Source organism: Capra hircus, chromosome 28, assembly GCF_001704415.2.
Source record: "Capra hircus breed San Clemente chromosome 28, ASM170441v1, whole genome shotgun sequence".
Lineage (NCBI taxonomy): Eukaryota > Metazoa > Chordata > Mammalia > Artiodactyla > Bovidae > Capra > Capra hircus.
Window position 1 is genome coordinate 1,490,695 of NC_030835.1, and position 19,007 is coordinate 1,509,701.

Here is a 19,007-nt window from a genome sequence, read left to right on the forward strand (position 1 = left end):
AGATGGGCTGAAGCACGGGGAGCGCTTTGTTGGCTGCTGCAGCAGTAGAAATCGTGAGGTCCTGGACCACAGCTGTGATGGGGGCTGCCAGAAGCACACGGCTTGAGAGACTTAAGCAGCACAGAGAGTGTCTCTGTGTTTATACCACATTTATACTGAAAGCCACCGTGTAAAAGGTGCTTAAATACTCTTCAAAGAATGAATAAATTAATGAAGACATGATTTAGACATATAAAGTAAACAGAATACCTAAAATTGGCTCAGTACAGACTTATTAAGAGCTACAGGAATGCAGACACAAAGGGAGTGGTTCATTAAGAGGGACATGTGGCTTGAAGAGAGAGTGGCTGGCGGAGTGGCATGCAAAGAGCAAGTGAGTGGGCAGCATGTGTGTGGAAGCTGGATCTGAACAGCAGTTCCACAACGGGCCAATCAGCAACCAGGGAACCCTGAGCAGCTCATTCCATTTTTCTGTGCCACACCTATAAAAAGAGAGTGACAACACCACCACCTACCTCGTAGGGCTCATATGAGGACCAGATGAATCAATCTTTGTAAAGCCCTTAGAAGGTCAGTGCCTTGTAACAATAAACGTGATGTAAGTTTATACAAGCGCTAAGTCGCTTCAGTCATGCCCAGCTCTTTGCAACCCCATGGGCTATAGCCTGCTAGGCTCCTCTGTCCATGGCATTCTCCAGGCAAAGATACTGGAGTGGGTCACCATTCCCTCCTCCAGGGGACCTTCTTGACCCAGGGACAGAACCCGCATCTCTCATATCTCCTGCACTGACAGATGGGTTCTTTATCACTAGCGCCACCCGAAAAGCCCACGTATATATACTATATTCAATTAAATAAAACAAATCCTTAGTGTGCCTTCACCCGCTCAGACGCTGTAAAAATGGCCGCATGTGCAGTGAGTAATCAGTGGGCAGCTGCACACCTCTACCTGTTAGAAGGTGACGTATCAAGCAGACTCACGGCAAACCATGGAGAATTTTCTTGTCATCTAGAGTTTCAGGGTTTTATACATAAGCACAAAATTCACAGTGCACTGGGAAAGCTAAAGGAAAGAAACCTGAATTATATGTTCACAGAGATAAATGAGAAAAAGAAAACATAATACAAACACCAGAAATTATGGGAAAAAACAAAAACATGCAGACGTTACAATCTCAATGGAAGGTCTAGACTTGGCCAAAGAGAGCATCAAGTACCAGAAGAAGACAGTGAGGAGATCACCCAGAGCCCCGTGCAGAGCCAGCCCTGGGGCACGGCGGGAGGCACAGCGCGCTCCATCCCCAGGCAGAGTGGCGAGGGTGCAGGGAGGCAACAGCTGAGCAAATGACGGGCGGAAAAACTCCACAGGAAAGAAACGTGTGGGTCCTCACACTCAAAACCCGAAAAAGAGCCCCAAAATACCACGCAGAAACGAGATAAACAAAAGCACAGCTACAGCATCACAGATCAGAAGTTCCTGTTACAACGCACTCAGGAGGCTGCCGTCGGAACGCCCACTGCATTCTGTGACGAGCGGCGTTGCATTCTGCACCCTCTCTCCCGTCTCCCTGCTGGACGACAGGCTCTGTGAGGGCAGGATCGCTTCCAGTATATTATGTTCTGTGAATACCTGCCTGATGTATAACTGAGTGGAGTGCAGTTGTATTCACGTGAATCTATTTTTAAAGAGCAAATAAAATAACCTAGGAAAAAATCTACAAATTCAAGTTTCCATGGGCAGGACATCTCTCTTTAGACCTGTTTCTCCATCTGTGTAAAATAAAGGAGCTATCTTGATGACATCAAATATAAAAGTCATTCACAACTATTATAGGATGCTACAGCTATATTATTTTTTGAAACCTCTGCATTTAAAAGCAAATTTGGGTGGTTTTCTTATTTCAACAGGCTTACTGAGAGAAAGTCTGAGAAACCATCTGCCCCTCGATCACGTAACTGACAGGACATCTCTGAGAGAAGAGTGACAGCCAGTAAGCCGTGGGCACTGAGCGCTGCGCCGGTGCCGCAAATGATCCGCGCGCCACTCTCACTCGGTTCATGCAGAACACACTGAAGCCAGCTGCTAGCGCCCCACTCCACACGCCCAAGCCGAACTCCTGGTTTGACCCACGTGACACAGACTCTTATTTAGCGAATTCTCAACAAACCGACACCACAGAGGTCAGCTACAGTTATTCGGCACATCCTTCCAATTCTGTACCCCAAATAAGTAAAGAGCAAACCGTTACCAGTTTAAGACTTATGTGAGAGTTGGCTGGGAAAGCTAAGTTGCTAACACATAAAACAGCTAGAACCAATACTGCTGGCTTTTGACTAAGAATATTTAAAATGGCCAGACCTCATCATTGTATATAATTTTATCTACCTTTAAGCTTCAAAATCTATGCATGCAGATTACAAGAAAATGTAATGGTTCAAACAGATCAACTTGTATTTAATGTTTGATAATGTTATCACTAGAAAAATATCTAATCTTATTTCTTCATTCTCAAAGAAAATAAGTATATTTTATACATATATAGTTCTCAAACTGCAACCACGCTATGACTTCCTGCGTGTACTTGAGCAAGCTAGAATAGCCCCCACCCTGTCATGTCAAATGAGATTTGATTGCCAGACAGGAAAAACATGCTCGGAAGCAAGTTTGGAAAAAACCACCCCAGGGACCAAGAAAAGGTAAACAGATGACAAAAGAAATCCTGGTTTCTAGGTACGAGGTTAAAACTCACGGGACTCTTGCACGTAAAGCAGACAGATGATTCAAGAAGCCATACAAATGATCTCATGGTGGATGACACCCAAACAAAGGCAGTAATTTGGGACAGGTATATTTTAAAGATGTACATTCATCTCTCTATTTAAGTGTATTTCTAGGAAGAAACAAGGCATGGTCTAAAACCCTGTACCATGTTTGAGATAAAAAATCCACCAAGTAGAGCTAACAGCAGATCAGACATTGAAAGAGAAAAGATTACCCTCCCAGGGATCAAACCCACGTCTCCCGCACTGTAGACAGACGCTTTCCCGCCTGAGCCACCAGGGAAGTCTGCCCTGGCGGCTCAGAGGGTAAGGAAACTGCCTGCAATGCAGGAGACCTGGCTTCGATCCCTGGGTCAGGAAGATCCTCTGGAAAGGGAACAGCAACCCACTCCAGTATTCTTGTCTAGAGAATTCCATGGAGAGAGGGGTCTTATGGGCTACAGTCCAGGGGCTGCAGAGTCGGACATGACTGAGTGACTGACACACAATGAACTTAAAAACACAACAATTAGAATTATCCAAAATAAAACATCCAACAACAGCGAAATGCATCCTTTTAAAGTACACACATAACGTTTACCAAACGAGACCCCGTTCCGTGCCATGAAACAAGTCTTGACAAATTTAAAAGGATTTAAGTTATTCAAACTATGTTTTCAGACCAAAATGGACTTAAATTAGAGATGAATTAAGAGCAAGATCTCTGGAAAGTCCAGAAAATTTGGAAATTAAATAGCACACACTTAAAAATAACTCATGGATCTATGAAAAAATGAAAAGAGAGATTAGAAAGTATTTTGAACCGGATGAAAATTATAAACTCAACACAGCAGAGTCTGTGGAATGCCAAGAAAACAGAACCTGGGGGTTTACAGTCACCAAATCCCATGAGAGAAAATCAGAAAGACCTCAACTGGTCCTGACTCCCACCGTAAAAAGCCAGAAAAGGAGTAACAAATTAAGGGAAACAGAGGAAAGGAAATCATAAACACCAGACCAGAAATGAAACAGAAAACAGAACGGCAACAGAGAAAAGTCTATGCCACCTAAAGAATTCTTTAAGAAGACCCGTAAAACTGCTCAACCTCTGGCGAGATCAAGACAAAGGAAAAAAGAGAGAAGATACAAACTGCCAGGATAAAAACTGATCAAAACCCTCAGGAAACCAGAAACAGAAGGGAACCAACGTTGAAGATTCTCTATGAAAAACGTAACCATCATCATATCCAGTGCTGAAAGGATGACTGCTTCCCTCTGAGGCCACGAGAAACACAAGGATGACTGTTCTCTCCACTTCTACTCAGGACAGCACTGGAGATGTTCACTAGGAGAAGAAAGATGGAGAGAGGTGTCCAAAGAGAAAGGGTAGTATGAAACTATCTTCATTTACAGATGACATGACTGCTTATGCAGAAAATTCAGTGGACTCTACAAAAAATTTACTGGAACTAATAAGTGAGTTTGGCAAAATTGCAAGATATAAGATCAAGACACACAAAAATCAATTTTATTTCTCTGTGCTTGCAATGAACAAGAGGAAATTAAAATTTTAAAAGCAGTATCATTTACAGTAGCATCAAAATTACAAAGTACTTAGGGATAAATCTGACAGAAGGGGTGTAAAGCCTACGCACTGAAATCTACAAAACAGGGCTGAGAGCAGTCACATCCCGTGGGCTTCCTTCGTGGCTGAGAGCAGTCACATCAAGTGGGCTTCCTTCGCCGCTGAGAGCAGTCACATCAAGTGGGCTTCCTTCGTGGCTCAGCTGGGAAAGAATCCGCCCGCAGTGCGGGAGACCTGGGTTCGATCCCTGGGCTGGGAAGACCCCCTGGAGCAGGGAAAGGCTGCCCACTCCAGTATGCTGGCCTGGAATGGACTGTATAGTCCATGGGTTGCAGAGTCGGGCACAACTGGGTGGCTCCCCTTTCACTTTGAAGAGGAGACGCCCTTGGCTCAGGGCTAAGGCTCGACACTGTCAAAATGCCAGCTCTCCCTCAAACTGAACTACAGACTCAACAAAAACCCCGGCAGACCTCTGTGTGTAAAAACGGCCAAGCCAATTCTCAAACTCATACAAACGTGCAAGAACCTAAAACAGGCAGAACAAGTCTGCTGAAGGACACCGTCTGAGCTTTAAGGCTTATGAAGTCAGGGTGTTCATGACAGTAAGGTACTGATGTGAAGATGGGCAAATACCTCAGTGGAACAGGAGACTCCAAGAATAGGCACACCCCTATATAAGCAGCAGATTTAAGGTACTGCGGTAGAGAAAAGACAATCCATTCAACAGACATTACTGGCCACAAGTGGATATTCATATAAAAAATAACACTGGATATATATTTCATACAGTCTACAAAAATTAACTCAAAATAGATCCTAAACACATAAAGCCAAAACTGTAAGACTTTTAGAAGATAAGATATTATTTGCAACCCTAGGTTAGCCCAAGATTTCTTAATAGAATGCCAAAAGTACAATGCAAAATAGGAAAAAAAAAAATCAGTAAATTTGACTTGACCAAAATTAAAAACATCTCATCTTTGAAAGACACCAGCAGAAGCATGAAAAGAGCATCTGAACATTTGGAGTAAACACGTGTAACGCACATATCTGACAAAGGACATGTATCTGGATTACATTAGAAATGCTCAAAATTAACAGTAAGAAAGCTGGTGGGATTTTTTAGATGGACAAAAGATTTGAATAGATAATCCAACCAAAAAGATACATGGATGATAAATAAGCACGAGGGCAATGTTACTTATTTAAATCTTAAAAATTCCATCAAATAGATCGTATCGTTCAGTAAGTATTTACTGAATACCCACCTACAACAAATCTGCAATAGGGTTTTATGCAAAAGACATCCCTCTGCTACAGTGTTGGACGCTTTCCTTTCTCTATTCCACACAAACATGTATAGCTTCCACATACAAACACATGCTAAGAAACTCCCATCTGGTCCCATTCGACACTGCAGTGAAGGAAGGATTAACAGCCTCAGCTGGGTATAGGCGAGCACTCTAGCCCAAGGAAATGTCATACTGAGTGGTATTTAAATATCCATTTAGGCTAAGAACAATTATAAGGAGAGGCTCTTAACTTAACTGAACCTTAAGTGAAGACTACTAACTTAAATGACAACTGATAAAATATGGGAAACATATTTGGAGATATTTCTGCATCTGCAACAACTTGGAAAAAAAAAAAAAACTGCACATATGACATCCAGAAACCATGTACTCTGCCACTCGCGATGACTGCCAATCCTGACAACCTAGAAACCCACAAAAAGACAACTTCTTCTGAGTAAAACTGTTCACACCATGTGCTTTTATAAGTTATTATCAGAAAAAAAACTGAAACAAAAAAAAGAAAAAAACTGGATCATCAGCGCTTACTCTAGACTGTTTTAATGAGAAGAACAAAGATACGAAGCTGAAGGCGGCACTCCCTCCATACCTGCTCCTCCCTCTCCCTCTCCTTGGCTTTGCTCCTGGAGACTCTGGCAGAGGCGGCATCCTGGGGAGGAACAGCAGAGACCTGGTGCAGCGGCATGCTCATCCCAGCCTCCCGTCTGAGCTTCCTCTTCACGGAAGACAGTCTCCAGCGGTAGAGGCATTTTGGGCCATGGACTTCACGCTGAGAGAGAGAAGGGAAGACAAGACATAACTGAGCTGAAACGCTTAGAATTTCCAACAGTGAGATCAGTGTTTTATGTTTATGTTCATATTTATTTAAATGAGTTACAATGTCTAACAGAAATACTTCATCTTCAAAAACGACAGAATATCAACGCCTGTGGGGGGAGGACTGCAACTCTTTCCTCACAGAAGAGGGGAGCACCTGACAGAGTCTGGGGAGTCAGGCGCATGTATGCGCGCGTGCTCAGCCGCAGTCCTGCCCACTCTTTGCGACCCCACGGACTGTAGCCTGCCACACTCTTCTGCCCATGGAACGCCCCAGGCAAGAGTCCTTGAGTGGGTCACCACTGCCTTCACCAAGGGTCTTCCCAGAGGGGCCAAACCTGTGTCTCCTGAGCCTCCTGCTCTGGCAGGTGGACTCTCTACCGCTGAGCCACACGGGAACCCCCAGGCACATGCGTCATCAGACAGTAATCTTCCAATGGCAACTTGGTTTTTAAATATAGCAGTGTCATCCTTTAATAATATTTTTGAAGTTACACATTTTTTCTTGACCAGCTGATATCAGTAGTGATCTTTCCTTAAAACCACAGACCTTGAGTACATATAATGGTGAGACTAAACATTAAGAAGTCTAAACTAAGTTTAAGATATCTATGATCCATGCTTAACCTTCTGAAGTCTAGACTCTCTAGACCAGTTACTGGCAAACTTCTCCTACAGAGAGCCAGAAGCAAGCACTTTATACACTGCGGGCCCATTTGTTACAGGTACTCAGTTTTGCCAATGTAACCTGGAAGTGCCCACAGTGGGCATGTAAACAAATGAGATGAGAACGGTCACACTGCAATAAACTTCACTTAAAAGCAGGTGGCAGACTAGATCCGGCCCATGAGCCTGGGATTCACTAACCCCGCTCTAAGAATGTTACAGGGAAGATGAGGGTCATCCCAGACATTCCTGGAACCGCTGAAGGCTGCCTGTAGGTAAAGTAACGTGTCTGAATAAGCTACATTCACGATTCCAGGTGGCCCTTACTCTTTTTTCCTAGTTTTCTCATTTTCTCCTACATTCCTCCAAAGTGCCTAGCAACTGAATTACATGTTCTTTATGTCTGTGTACACTGAGATCTATCAAACTCTGTGTACAAAACCAACTAAATATAAATTAGCCAAACAATCCATAATGTTTAACAAGATGATGTTTGATGCTGCCTGAGTTTTAACAAAGGATGGAAGCCTTAATACAAAAGAATGAATCTCTAACTTGGGGATTTTCATTTATTAAACATGTACTGGAGCTGGGGTGGTAGACAGGGAGGGTGAGCAACGTAGGGCCTGATAACCCTAAGTTCACACTTGTCAAGCAGCCATTTGCTACAGCTCTCCCCTAACTGTGCTCAAGACCAAAGGTAGGTGTTTGAGTGGCTGCTCCCACCTGAGACAGTGTTACTAACCAAACTGAAGAGCAGCAGGACTCACAAAATTGACTTCTTCCACAGGTCTCTGATCAACAAGCCACAGGAAGGAACAACAAGCCAGAGAGAATCAACACACGTGAGAAAAAAAGCTAAAAGAATATCCTGTTTTTAAAAAGCCTAGTTTAATAACTGGCAAGTAATCACTGATAACCAGCAGAACAGGAAGAGAAAGTCGGTAATATCGAAAAAGTGAAAGTGAAAGTCGCTCAGCCGTGTCTGACTCTTTGAAACCCCATGGATTCCAACCGGCCAGGCTCCTCTGTCCATGGGACTCTCCAGGCAAAAATACTGCAGTGGGTAGCCATTCCCTTTTCCAGGGGATCTTCCCAACCTAGGGATTGAAGCCAGGTCTCCAGCATTGCAGGCAGACTCTTCACCCATGTCTAGATATTATATTTAATAATGTATAAAATGTTAAAGTCTAGACGTTATACATCACATACTCTATTTCAAGCCTTTGTATGAGGCTGACCCAAGATGGAGGACTGCGCTCAAACAAGTGGTCTGAATACATGTATTCACATTACATAAGACAAGAGGCACTCAACCACTGCTGCGATGTCTTATACTAGTGAATTAAATTCCTCTGTGAGAGATGACAAACTCCATGTGGCCTCAGAATGATTACTCAAACTCACCGTGCCTGGAGCCCCACCACATGGCACACCAAGAGCAGCCTTTGGAGCTTCCGGTATAATCCTCATTATTACATCACTGGTACCTGGCCGTGTCAAGCCTGGGAGACGATGCACGCCACAGAAACACAAACCTGGAGTGTTTTACATTTTAAATTTTACTGCAAAGTTTTATAGGACCTCCCTCGTTACAGCCACATAAGCTGCTCTTCTGCTATACACTCCAACTCCAGGCACTATACCTAAATACCTAAAAGCTTGCCTGAAGCAATCCCTGTCCTATGCCAGACATACTTAGGATAAAAAAATGATAATTTTAAAAACCAACCTACAAAATAAACCATGCCACTCTGCATGTGAAGGTTCATACAAAAAGCATAAAGCAGGTATTACTCATACTATTTTCTTTACATAATTTCCCAAAATCATTTTATATCAATTCAAGTGGTGCTTAATTAAGAGCAATATTTAAACTTTTGCACTATGCCTGACAATCCAGGCATGAAAACTTTAATTCCACCAAAGTTACCTTGCAAAATACAACACATCTAATATGACCACACATTATTTAGAAGAACTGAACTGAAAACACTGACTGCTGCAGAGAATATGGGGATGAACACAGCACGTTCATGGACTGGAAGCCTTACTATTGTTAAGACGGCAATCCTCCCAAAACTTACCTACAAAGAAAGCAATCCCCATCGAAAACCCTGCTGACTTCTTTGCAGAAACTGGACAAGTTGATCCTAAAAGTTATATGGACACAGAATTTCCACAACAATCTTGAAAGAACAAAGTTGGATAACTCATATCTCCTGATTTCAAAACTTAAACGGATGGCAAGCAAACCAGTGTGGAGTTGGGTTCAAGACGGCAGCATAGGAAGATCCTAAACTCACCTCCTTCTGCAGACACAACAAACAGACAGCTACACAGGAGGATAAATTCCTCTGAACAGAACCTGAGAACTATCTGGACACCAGCTCCACAACAAAGGATAAGGGGGTCTCATCAACACCAGTAGGAAAGGCATGCTCTCACCAAAAACCCCACTCCTCATGTGGTGACGCACAATCAATAGAAATCTTAATAAATTGATCAACAGATCAATCAACAGACAAACAAATGAATGAATGGACCTTCTCCCCAAGAAGTAAGGGGTTTATACCCACTCCAGGCACCACAATCCTTGGGTCCCAGATCAGAGAGGAGAGACTCACCCAAATGTCTGGATTTGAAAACCAACAGGGCTTATCTTACGGAGAAACTCAGGACTTCAGGGAATAAAGAGTTCATTCCTCTCCAACAGAACCACTCACCCCAAGACCCAGCACAAAGAGCAACAGTTTCTAAAGAGCTTAGACCATATGTGACGGAAATTCATTTACTGACCTTACAGCATCTGTCAAAGGGGCAGAAGTCTGCTGGGACTCTGCAGGAATGGGATGCTGGCAGCTGCCATTTTTATAGGCTCCCTCTACCCAGCTGGCGCTGGCAGGCACCATGTTGCACTTTCATTCTAACCTGCTAACAGTGGCGTGTGACAGCCCTGTTCAAGTCACAGCACCAACACATGCAGTTGGCGAGCAGCCACGCACCCCCATTCCACTCGCACAACCCCACGGGAGCGAACAGGCAAGCACAGCCTCCACAGGGGATGTCCCTGGAGTGCCAGGCTCAGGCTGACAGGAGGACTGTGTTTCTGGACCCCACAAACCCCAACAAGTGCAAAGAGAGTTCAAGAAACAACCAAAAATTAGGGCAAGGTTAAGCAATAAGGCTCATCTCCCACACAGAGCCACCCCTTGGAGACAGGGGGAGACGGCTGCTTTACATGATACACAGAGGCAAGCACAGAGAGTCGAGCAAAGGAGGACAGAGGAACACGCTCCCAACGGAGGAGAAAGGCAAGCCCTAGGGCAAAGCCAGTGAGGTGGAGATGAGCGATTTACCTGATGAAGAGTTTAGAGCAAGGGTCATAAAATGCTCACTGAACTTGGAAGAACAAGGGAGGAACACAGTGAGAAATTCCACAATGAGACAGAAAATATAAGAAATTTCCACACAGAACACACAGAGCTGAAGAACACAAGTGAGCTGTGAAACTAGTGGGAATCAGTAGCAGGCTAAGATACAGAAGACCAGACCAGCGGCCCGGGAGACGGGGCATGGGACTCTCCAAACAGGACGGCAAAAACGGGAAAAGAATTGTTAAAAAATGAGGATGGTTTAACGGAGCCAAGGGACAGCAGAAAATGCACTGCCATCTGCATCACAGAGGCTCCAGAGGGAAGAGAGAGAGAAGGGGGCAGAAATCGTGTCTGACATAACGGCTAAAAACTTCCCTAACCTAGGGAAGAAACAGACATCCAGACCCCACAGGCAAAGAGAGTCTCAAACAAGATGAGTCCAAAAAGAGTCACAGCAAGACACCTTATAATTAAAATGTCAAAAGGCAAAGAGAGAATCTTAAAAGCAGCAAGAGGAAAATAACTATGGACAAGGGAATCCACACAAGGCTATCAGCTGAGTTTCAGCAGAAATTTTGCTGAAAAGACATGTGGGTGCACACTGCACCACGCATGGCCCTTGAAAAGAGTGACCAAGTGAAGCAAGGGCCACACATCAGATCACACTCGTGTGAAATGTCTGGGGCAGGTGAATATATAGGCACAGAAAGTTAATTCGTGATTGCCAAGAGCTGAGGAAAGGACTTAGGGGAAGGGGGCAGTGACGACTAAAAGGGTTTCTTTTTAGGGCAAAGAATATGTTCTAAAATCTATCAAAACATAGCTCTCAAAAAAATTTATTATGCTGATGGCTGCATAACGCGTAAGTATTTAATGAGTAGACTGTAATGCATGTGAATTATATCTCAATAAAGTGAAAGTGTTAGTCACTCAGCTGTGTCCGACTCTTTGCCACCCCATGGACTGTAGCTTGTCAGGCTCCTCTGTCCATGGGATTCTCTAGGCAAGAACACTGGAGTGGGTTGCCACTCCCTTCTCCAGGGGATCTTCCCAACCCAGGGATCAAACTCAGGTCTCCTGCACTGCAGGCAGCTTCTTTACCATCTGAGCCACCACGGAAGCCCACACCTCAGTAACAATGTGTAAAAATATGAAAATCACATGGATTAAGGTAGATTACTTTTTATTTTTCCTCTGTGCTATCCCTAATGTAACTCATCTGATGACATGGAGATGGCCACTGTTATCACTCTTCCTGTTTTGAGAAAGGTACCAGGGAGTACACAAAACGGGCAATCAGAAACTTAAGGTCAAGTTATGATTCTGTTAAATATTAGCACTAAGTACGTGAGGTTGGCAAACTGATGAATTTCAAAGGCTGTTTCTTCATCTGTAAAACAGAAAGGTAATAATCCTACTCAGTTCACAGCGTTACTGTGAAGCCAAATAAGGTTACGCCACATACACAAACATCAGGGTTTTCAGCATCAGCCTATTTTCCAGCCTGCTTTCTCGAGCATCTGGGATGAAGCCTCTTACTGCTTTACAAAGGCCAGCTTACCTGCTTTGTCTTTCCAGTACTATTTTCTGTCCTTCTGCCCCTCAGTCTGACACAAGATATACACCACTGGGACCTCAAGTCCTTTCTGACATTCACTTAGGACCCCTAGCAGCATGCCTCCAAGGGGAAGCATGGCTGACGATGCTATCCCTGTAAGGGGGGACGCAGGAAGGCCCAGCCAGAAGACGACCGCAGTGGCTTAATAATCAGGCTGTCCTGTGTGTTCCCAGATGGTCAAGATAAGCAAAGGATTCTGCCCATTTCAACAATGCTGGGGACAAAGACACATGACAAAGAAGGCAGCCAGGAGAAGACACAAGATATCAGTGGCAAATCCCCTAGGAGACGATCACCCCGGGTCTGCATGCCTCCATGCATCCCTGCACACAGGGTACCAGGCTCCAGCAGCACCCTCCTCCTCCCCATTGTGAGCTGCTGAACTGCAGTATCCTGACTGGCACTCTAAATAAACAACTTAAAGTTAAGCCTGTTTTTATCAGAAGAATGGTTCCTATAAGCAATGAGAAGTCTGTGAACAGCAGCCAGCAGACACACACACACACAAAGCGTTAGGAGTGAGGCCAGTCGTAACGCACAGCACTGAATGGCCGAGACCAGACCTAGAACAGCGCTTGGAGGGAGGGGAGAGGCCATCAGAACACCAGGACTGACGTGGTCTAGTGAGCGGCCTAGCCTGTCCCCTGGCTTCTGGCTGAGCCTTCACAAGACTGGAACGCAGCGAGGACTGGGAGAGGCTTGCGGGCTTGGCCACGGGCACACTGAGCTTGACACGCCTGTGGGAAACCCAAGGTATGTGCACAGCGCCCACTGGGAGTCACCAGCACACTGTCACACCTGAACACACAGGGACAGAATCTGGTTTCCAAGGAAAACCTGCAGAATCGACCACTTATGTCACCAGATGCTATTAATCTAATCAAGTGATAAAGCTCAACACCAAGGCAGGATTTTAAAACCTTTCAGGGAAAAGTAAAGGAAAATGCCTAACTATTAAAAAAAAAACCTATCTCAGCCAAAACTTACCATTATATTCACACAGCAAAACTCTTAAGAGTTTTAAATAAGTTTTAAATTAAAAAGCAAAATAAGCATATTCCTGTCATTATTATTTAATATTAATATATAGTTAGACAGCCCTTTAATGATGTGGCAACACTAATGACTTTTCGTTTCTCTATTTTCTAAACTTTCAGTAACAATGTAGTACTTTTATAGTTTAGAGACATATTTTTAAAGTGTTACAAGCTCAAGTCATTGCACACAGGTGGTACAGTCAGAATGTCATGTTACTGATGAATGCATACACCGTGAGAGGGCTCATTTCTGTGAGGAATACGTCTCTGAAGACCTCAGGAAACCAAGCCTAAGTTTCCTGCAGGAGTAAAGCAGGCAGATGCACTCTCAGGACACTAACGTTTCCAGCTACCGCAATGCTCGCTTCATGCTCCCTTTAGATTTTTTCAGCAATTCCTCTAATATTTTTGCAGAGTGCTTTTCCTTAAGAAAAAAAAAACAAACAGCATAGTGTATTATGGGAATAGCTAGCCTTTCTCTTCAGGGTTTTATTAAATCTAACTTCCATTGCAAAGTTACTGATTTTGAAGACTGCTTTCTTTCATATTTTTTTGTATAGTAAGCCTTTATTGGGCTTCCCTGGTGGCTCAGATGGTAAAGAATCTGCCTGCAATGTGGGAGACCCAGGTTTGATCCCCGGGTCAGGAAGGTACCCTGGAGAAGGCAATGGCTACCCACACCAGTATTCTTGCCTGGAGAATTCCATGAACAGAGGAGCCTTGTGGGCTGCAGTCCATGGGGTCACAAAGAGTTGAACATGACTGACTGACTTAAGACTTTCGCAACACAAGCCCTTATTAATATTTCCATGCCACACTACTTTCAGTCCACATACTTCCCGTGAAATGCAGCTGCGATGGCACAGCCTTCACACACCCTTAGGAACGGTAGCTCAGAGCATGCAGTGCTAGGGACGCAGCGTTACTACCGCGGCAGACAAGGGGAGGTCAGTGCTCGCCCACCGTCAACAAGTCCGAGCGTCTGCCCAGCACTGAGACTGCCTGCTGCTTACGCTGCCTTTTTTCCAGTATGTGTTTGTCCCTGTTACTATGGCAAAAAAATTTCTGCAGCAGGAACCATTATCTTTCGCAAATCACAGAAAAGAATAATAAACATGGGCTATTAGTAAATGTTTTCTTTTAATGATGGTTATAAAAGAAACCTCTTGTTCCAAAATAGTGAAAGACTTCTTTCCACCAGAGGAAAAGCGACTGTTCTTTCTTCATAATCAGATTTCCTGTGTGAAGGGAGCCCCTGTGTGTCTGACCATGAGGTCAGGCACTTTGCTGCTTAAATGACAATTTATTGCAAAAGTCCCTCGATTTCCCGCCACCAACCATACAAACCTGCCCACTGCTCTCAACCCTTTCATGAATTACATAAATTATATTATGCAGCTGAGGGAAGAAGCAGCCCCAGCTTTGGAAGCGTCCCTGGGCTCTTTGCCATCCTCCCCGCCTGGCTATTTAGGGGCCTCACTCTATCAGCCACCCCCTTACCCCAAACTGTTGTCCCAATCTTTCTAAAGACTCCTTCACGTCAACAAGGTAACAGAATCAGTTTTCCCCCAAAACGCATAGAACAAGTAGTTTATATCACTAGATACTGTAGAAAAATAATAAAAATCTACACTGATAGAGAATTTCAAAGTGCATTTTGGGTCTCATCTTTAAAGACAGAAGTAGAAAGAAAACGCTTTCAAGGCTCCTATCCACTTTGCCTCTGTGACCACTTTTTAAGTTACATCTCAGAGCTCTTCACTTTCTTGCTCCCACAACTCAGTTCAATGCAGTCTATGTAACCTCTGCTCCCTGTTCTTGGCCTTTCTCACTTACTGATCAACTTAGGAGAAGAGCTCTCAAGGGAGGAACCAAAATAATACACAAGCACAAAAAGCGAAAAAAAAAAAAAACCCTCGGGGAAATAAAGATAACTTTCTAGTTTTAAAAATCCTTTCACACAAGTCAACCAACGTCCCTATAGATGTACAGCTAGGTAATAAATTTCCCACGCACACTTTTATGGTACACTCCTGGAAGACGCACTCTAACAAAATAAAGGGCTAAATCGAGGGAAAGGAGAGCAAAGAGTGCACAGAACAGCCATTACAACCTCGGGCGGGCACAAAGCGCAAGTCCCGGGGTCGAAGCTAAACTGGCAGGCCCAGAGGCTACTGGCGCAGAGCGGGGCAGGCGCACGCGGACTGCCCGGAGCAGGCCTCCGGAACAGACGAAGCCTCAGGAGGGGGACGGAGCGACAGGCGCCACCAGGGACACCTTAGGAGAGCTAAGGGCAAGTCTACTACTGATCATACCAGCGAAAATATGCAGGAACAGCAACAAACCTACAGGAGAAAGTCAGCACAATCACTTGTTTCTAAAGCGAACAGTAGTTCAATATTGACTGTGGTGTCAACACTACAATGATATAGACAACATCTTGACATAACTAAATCCTATGGATAGGGAGAAGAGAGGTGGGGTATCAGAGGAAGTCAAGAGATAATGTCTAATATTTGTAAGTCAGGAAATAGCATGACTGTTTCATCTGAAAACATGGAGGCAACAGTCAGAAGATGCAGCGATGGCCCACGCGTAGCCGCCTCTGCGGAGCGGGACCCACGCGTAGCCGCCTCTGCGGAGCGGGACCCACGCGTAGCCGCCTCTGCGGAGCGGGACCCACGCGTAGCCGCGTCTGCGGAGCGGGACCCACGCGTAGCCGCCTCTGCGGAGCGGGACCCACGCGTAGCCGCCTCTGCGGAGCGGGACCCACGCGTAGCCGCCTCTGCGGAGCGGGACCCACGCGTAGCCGCCTCTGCGGAGCGGGACCCACGTGTAGCCGCCTCTGCGGAGCGGGACAAGGGCTGTGGGGGAGTGGAGCAAAGGACTGCTGCTTTCCATTATAGGAGGCTGGGTACTACCATCTCCCACACACATTTCTAAAATTCAGAAAAACACCAAAACAAAGCTAGCTTTTATTTACTTATATTTAGTAAAGAAATGTATAATAACATTATATACAATATTATATATTATATCATTATATAAATGTATAATAACATCTTATTTAACATTAAGTATTAGGTCTTATTTAACATTAAGACCTAATCTTAAACTCTTTAGGGGCCAAAACCTGACCTGAACTAACAGGAAGCTATTTATATTTTCTATTAATACTTGTGCGACTCAGTATAAATATTATACTTCAATAAGGAAATATTTATGAGTTTTATGGGTATCACCCCAATAAGAGCACTCAATATTACATACCATGTATAGATCACCTTTCTAGAATCTGAAAATTTCTGAAGTTTAAAGTGTTTCTGACCTAAGATGTCTGGATGAGAGCCTGGGCCTCCATTGCACTCTTCAGAAAGCTGTGTACACTTATCACTTTCTCATTTTGGCTTTGAAGAGATAAACGGAGAGAAAGTGTAAATAGAAGACAGGCAGGAGGCTCGTGTGGCCTCGAATGGGACGGTGCCCTTAGCACACACTTTTACCAGACGTGGTGTCATGCCTGGGCCACGATTTAGGTGCTGAATTAAGATGTTCACTCTCTCAACGAAAATGTGAGAAAGAAAGGGATAGAACTTCATCTGACTCACCATTTGCCTCCTGGGATCATCCCGTTCATCTTGCTTTTCTTCTATACCCTAGAGCTCTTCTCCACTCAAACGGACTTTTTTTTTACCTCCCGTGCACATTTCATCTCATCACAACCTAGCCTCAGTACAGTGCGGCCAACAGCCATCTCCATGGCGGTCAAGCCGCAAGGACACTCTCTGGGCCCATGTGACCTGACTCGACACATGACAGTAGGCCTTTCGACTCTCCAAAGCTCCACTCCACCCTCCCACTCATTCTGTGCTCCCTTGCCCCAAGTTATCAGACCCCTATCTCTGGCTTCAGTGACCACCTCTGCACATTTTACTCCAAAGGAAAATACTGATAAATCAGACGGTCAAATTTAATAAGACTTCTGTGCTCTAAAAGTCACCATCAAGAAAGCTAAAAAGAGGAACTAGGGGGAAAACGTGACCATCATCTGCCTATAGACTCGTATCCAGAATACCTAAAGAACATCTACGACTTAAGCAACATAACTTAAAGATGGGCAAAAGTTTCTAATAGCCATTTCTCCAAAGGAGGTAAATGAACAGTTACTAAGCTCATGAAATGATCTGCAAATTAAAACCACAGTGAGGAAATACTATATCCTTCCTGGACTTCCCTGGTAGTTCAGACTGTAAAGAATCTGCCTGCAATGCAGGAGACCCAGGTTTGATGCCTGGTTCAAGAAGATTCCCTGAAGAAGGGAACAACCACCCGCTCTAGTATTCTTGTCTGAAGGATCCCATGGACAGAGGAGCCTGGCAGGCTACAGCCCATCAGGACACAAACAGTTGGACATGACTGCGTAACTAACATATCCCCTATAGAGGGGCTATAATCAAAAAGACCGACGATATCAACTGTAGCATGAGGAGAAACTGGAGCCCTTGAGAATGTGAAGTGGTATAGAGACATTGGACACTTACTATAAGTCAAACGTAAACTTAAACAACAATAACAACAACATCCCCAGGAAATCCCACATTTACAGGTCTTTACAGAACCGATGAAGAACCTCCACTCCATTAACAAGGATCGCAACTGGAATTCTACTTCTGTTAAAGTCTTTAATTAATGACATTCACCCTTACTGGGCAGTGAGCTCCCTAAAGGCAGAAACCCTATCTCACTTTGCTCACCCTTGCACTAGCACTCTCCAGCCCAATGTTGCCACATAATATCCATTCAGCAAATATTGACTAAATCAACTTTTCTCCCACAAGAGCCAGAACTAACTGGGAATTTCATTTATGACTCAAACTATAACTAACACTGTTTACTGTCTCAAATGCTGATCAAGTAGAACAGTGGAAATTTAGACAACACAAAAATTCAGTATTTTTTATCCTTGTACAATTCATATCAAATGGCAAGAAACAACTGATCTTTAAATATGTGCAACAGTTTGCCCACATCAGACTAAGTCCAAAATTGTAATAATTCAAAATGCAATCCAAGTACTTTTAAGAATAATTCCAAAAGGTTACAATTATAAGTTATTAAGAACTGCGGATAAGAGCTCTTTTAAGAAAGAGAAAAACAAGTTTCATAAAATACAGTTTAGCAATTTTAATCTTTGAGTCAGAAATACAGTGAAGAATAGGTGACAAGTTACTAAAGAAAGGCATAAAATATGCTATTTCACTAACAGTATCCTTAAAGGCCTATTCCCCTCACTCAACCAGGGAAGAATGCGCTCTCACAAGCAACTCATATCTGGCCACTGTCATGCCCACACCAAATCAAAAGGTAACAAGGCATCAAGATTACCCTATTTCCACTCTTCATTGAAATTAAGATCAAAATTTAAGTTCAGGGTTCTGAGAATTTTAGGGAACACTACAAGGCCTCCATATGCCACCCACTAAAAAACAGTCTGAGACAAAAGCTTTGACTTGGTCTGTTTAACACTATGATCTTCAAGAACAATGAGCTTATTAAAAATATCAAAATGAATTTTAAAGTGTTAAATGCATCAGAATAAAGTAGTAACTACCAGAAAATATAGATACATTTACTGAAAGTGAAGAAAAAAATGATAAAACACACAAACATACTCCATAGACTAAATGAAGTTTACTCAGAAACAAACAAAAAAAGATTTTGTTAGTTTTAAAATCCCCTAGAGGGTACCCCTGGTACCTTCCTCACTGGGAAAGAATTCACTTGCCAATGCAGGAGACAGGGGGGTTCGGTCTCTGACTCAGAAGGATCCTGCAC

General features: G+C 43.8%; 1 protein-coding gene across 2 annotated transcripts in view; it reads right to left on the reverse strand.

Annotated features, from left to right (window-relative positions):
• The window catches only part of MARCH8 (membrane associated ring-CH-type finger 8), a 110,112-nt gene that overhangs the window by 52,797 nt on the left and 38,308 nt on the right, over window positions 1-19,007 (reverse strand). For both annotated transcript variants that reach the window (XM_018042357.1, XM_018042358.1), the window contains exon 2: window positions 6,248-6,427. In XM_018042357.1, the coding sequence (XP_017897846.1) occupies window positions 6,248-6,349 (102 nt within the window). In that variant the 5' untranslated portion in view covers window positions 6,350-6,427. The remainder of the gene's footprint in view (window positions 1-6,247; window positions 6,428-19,007) is intronic.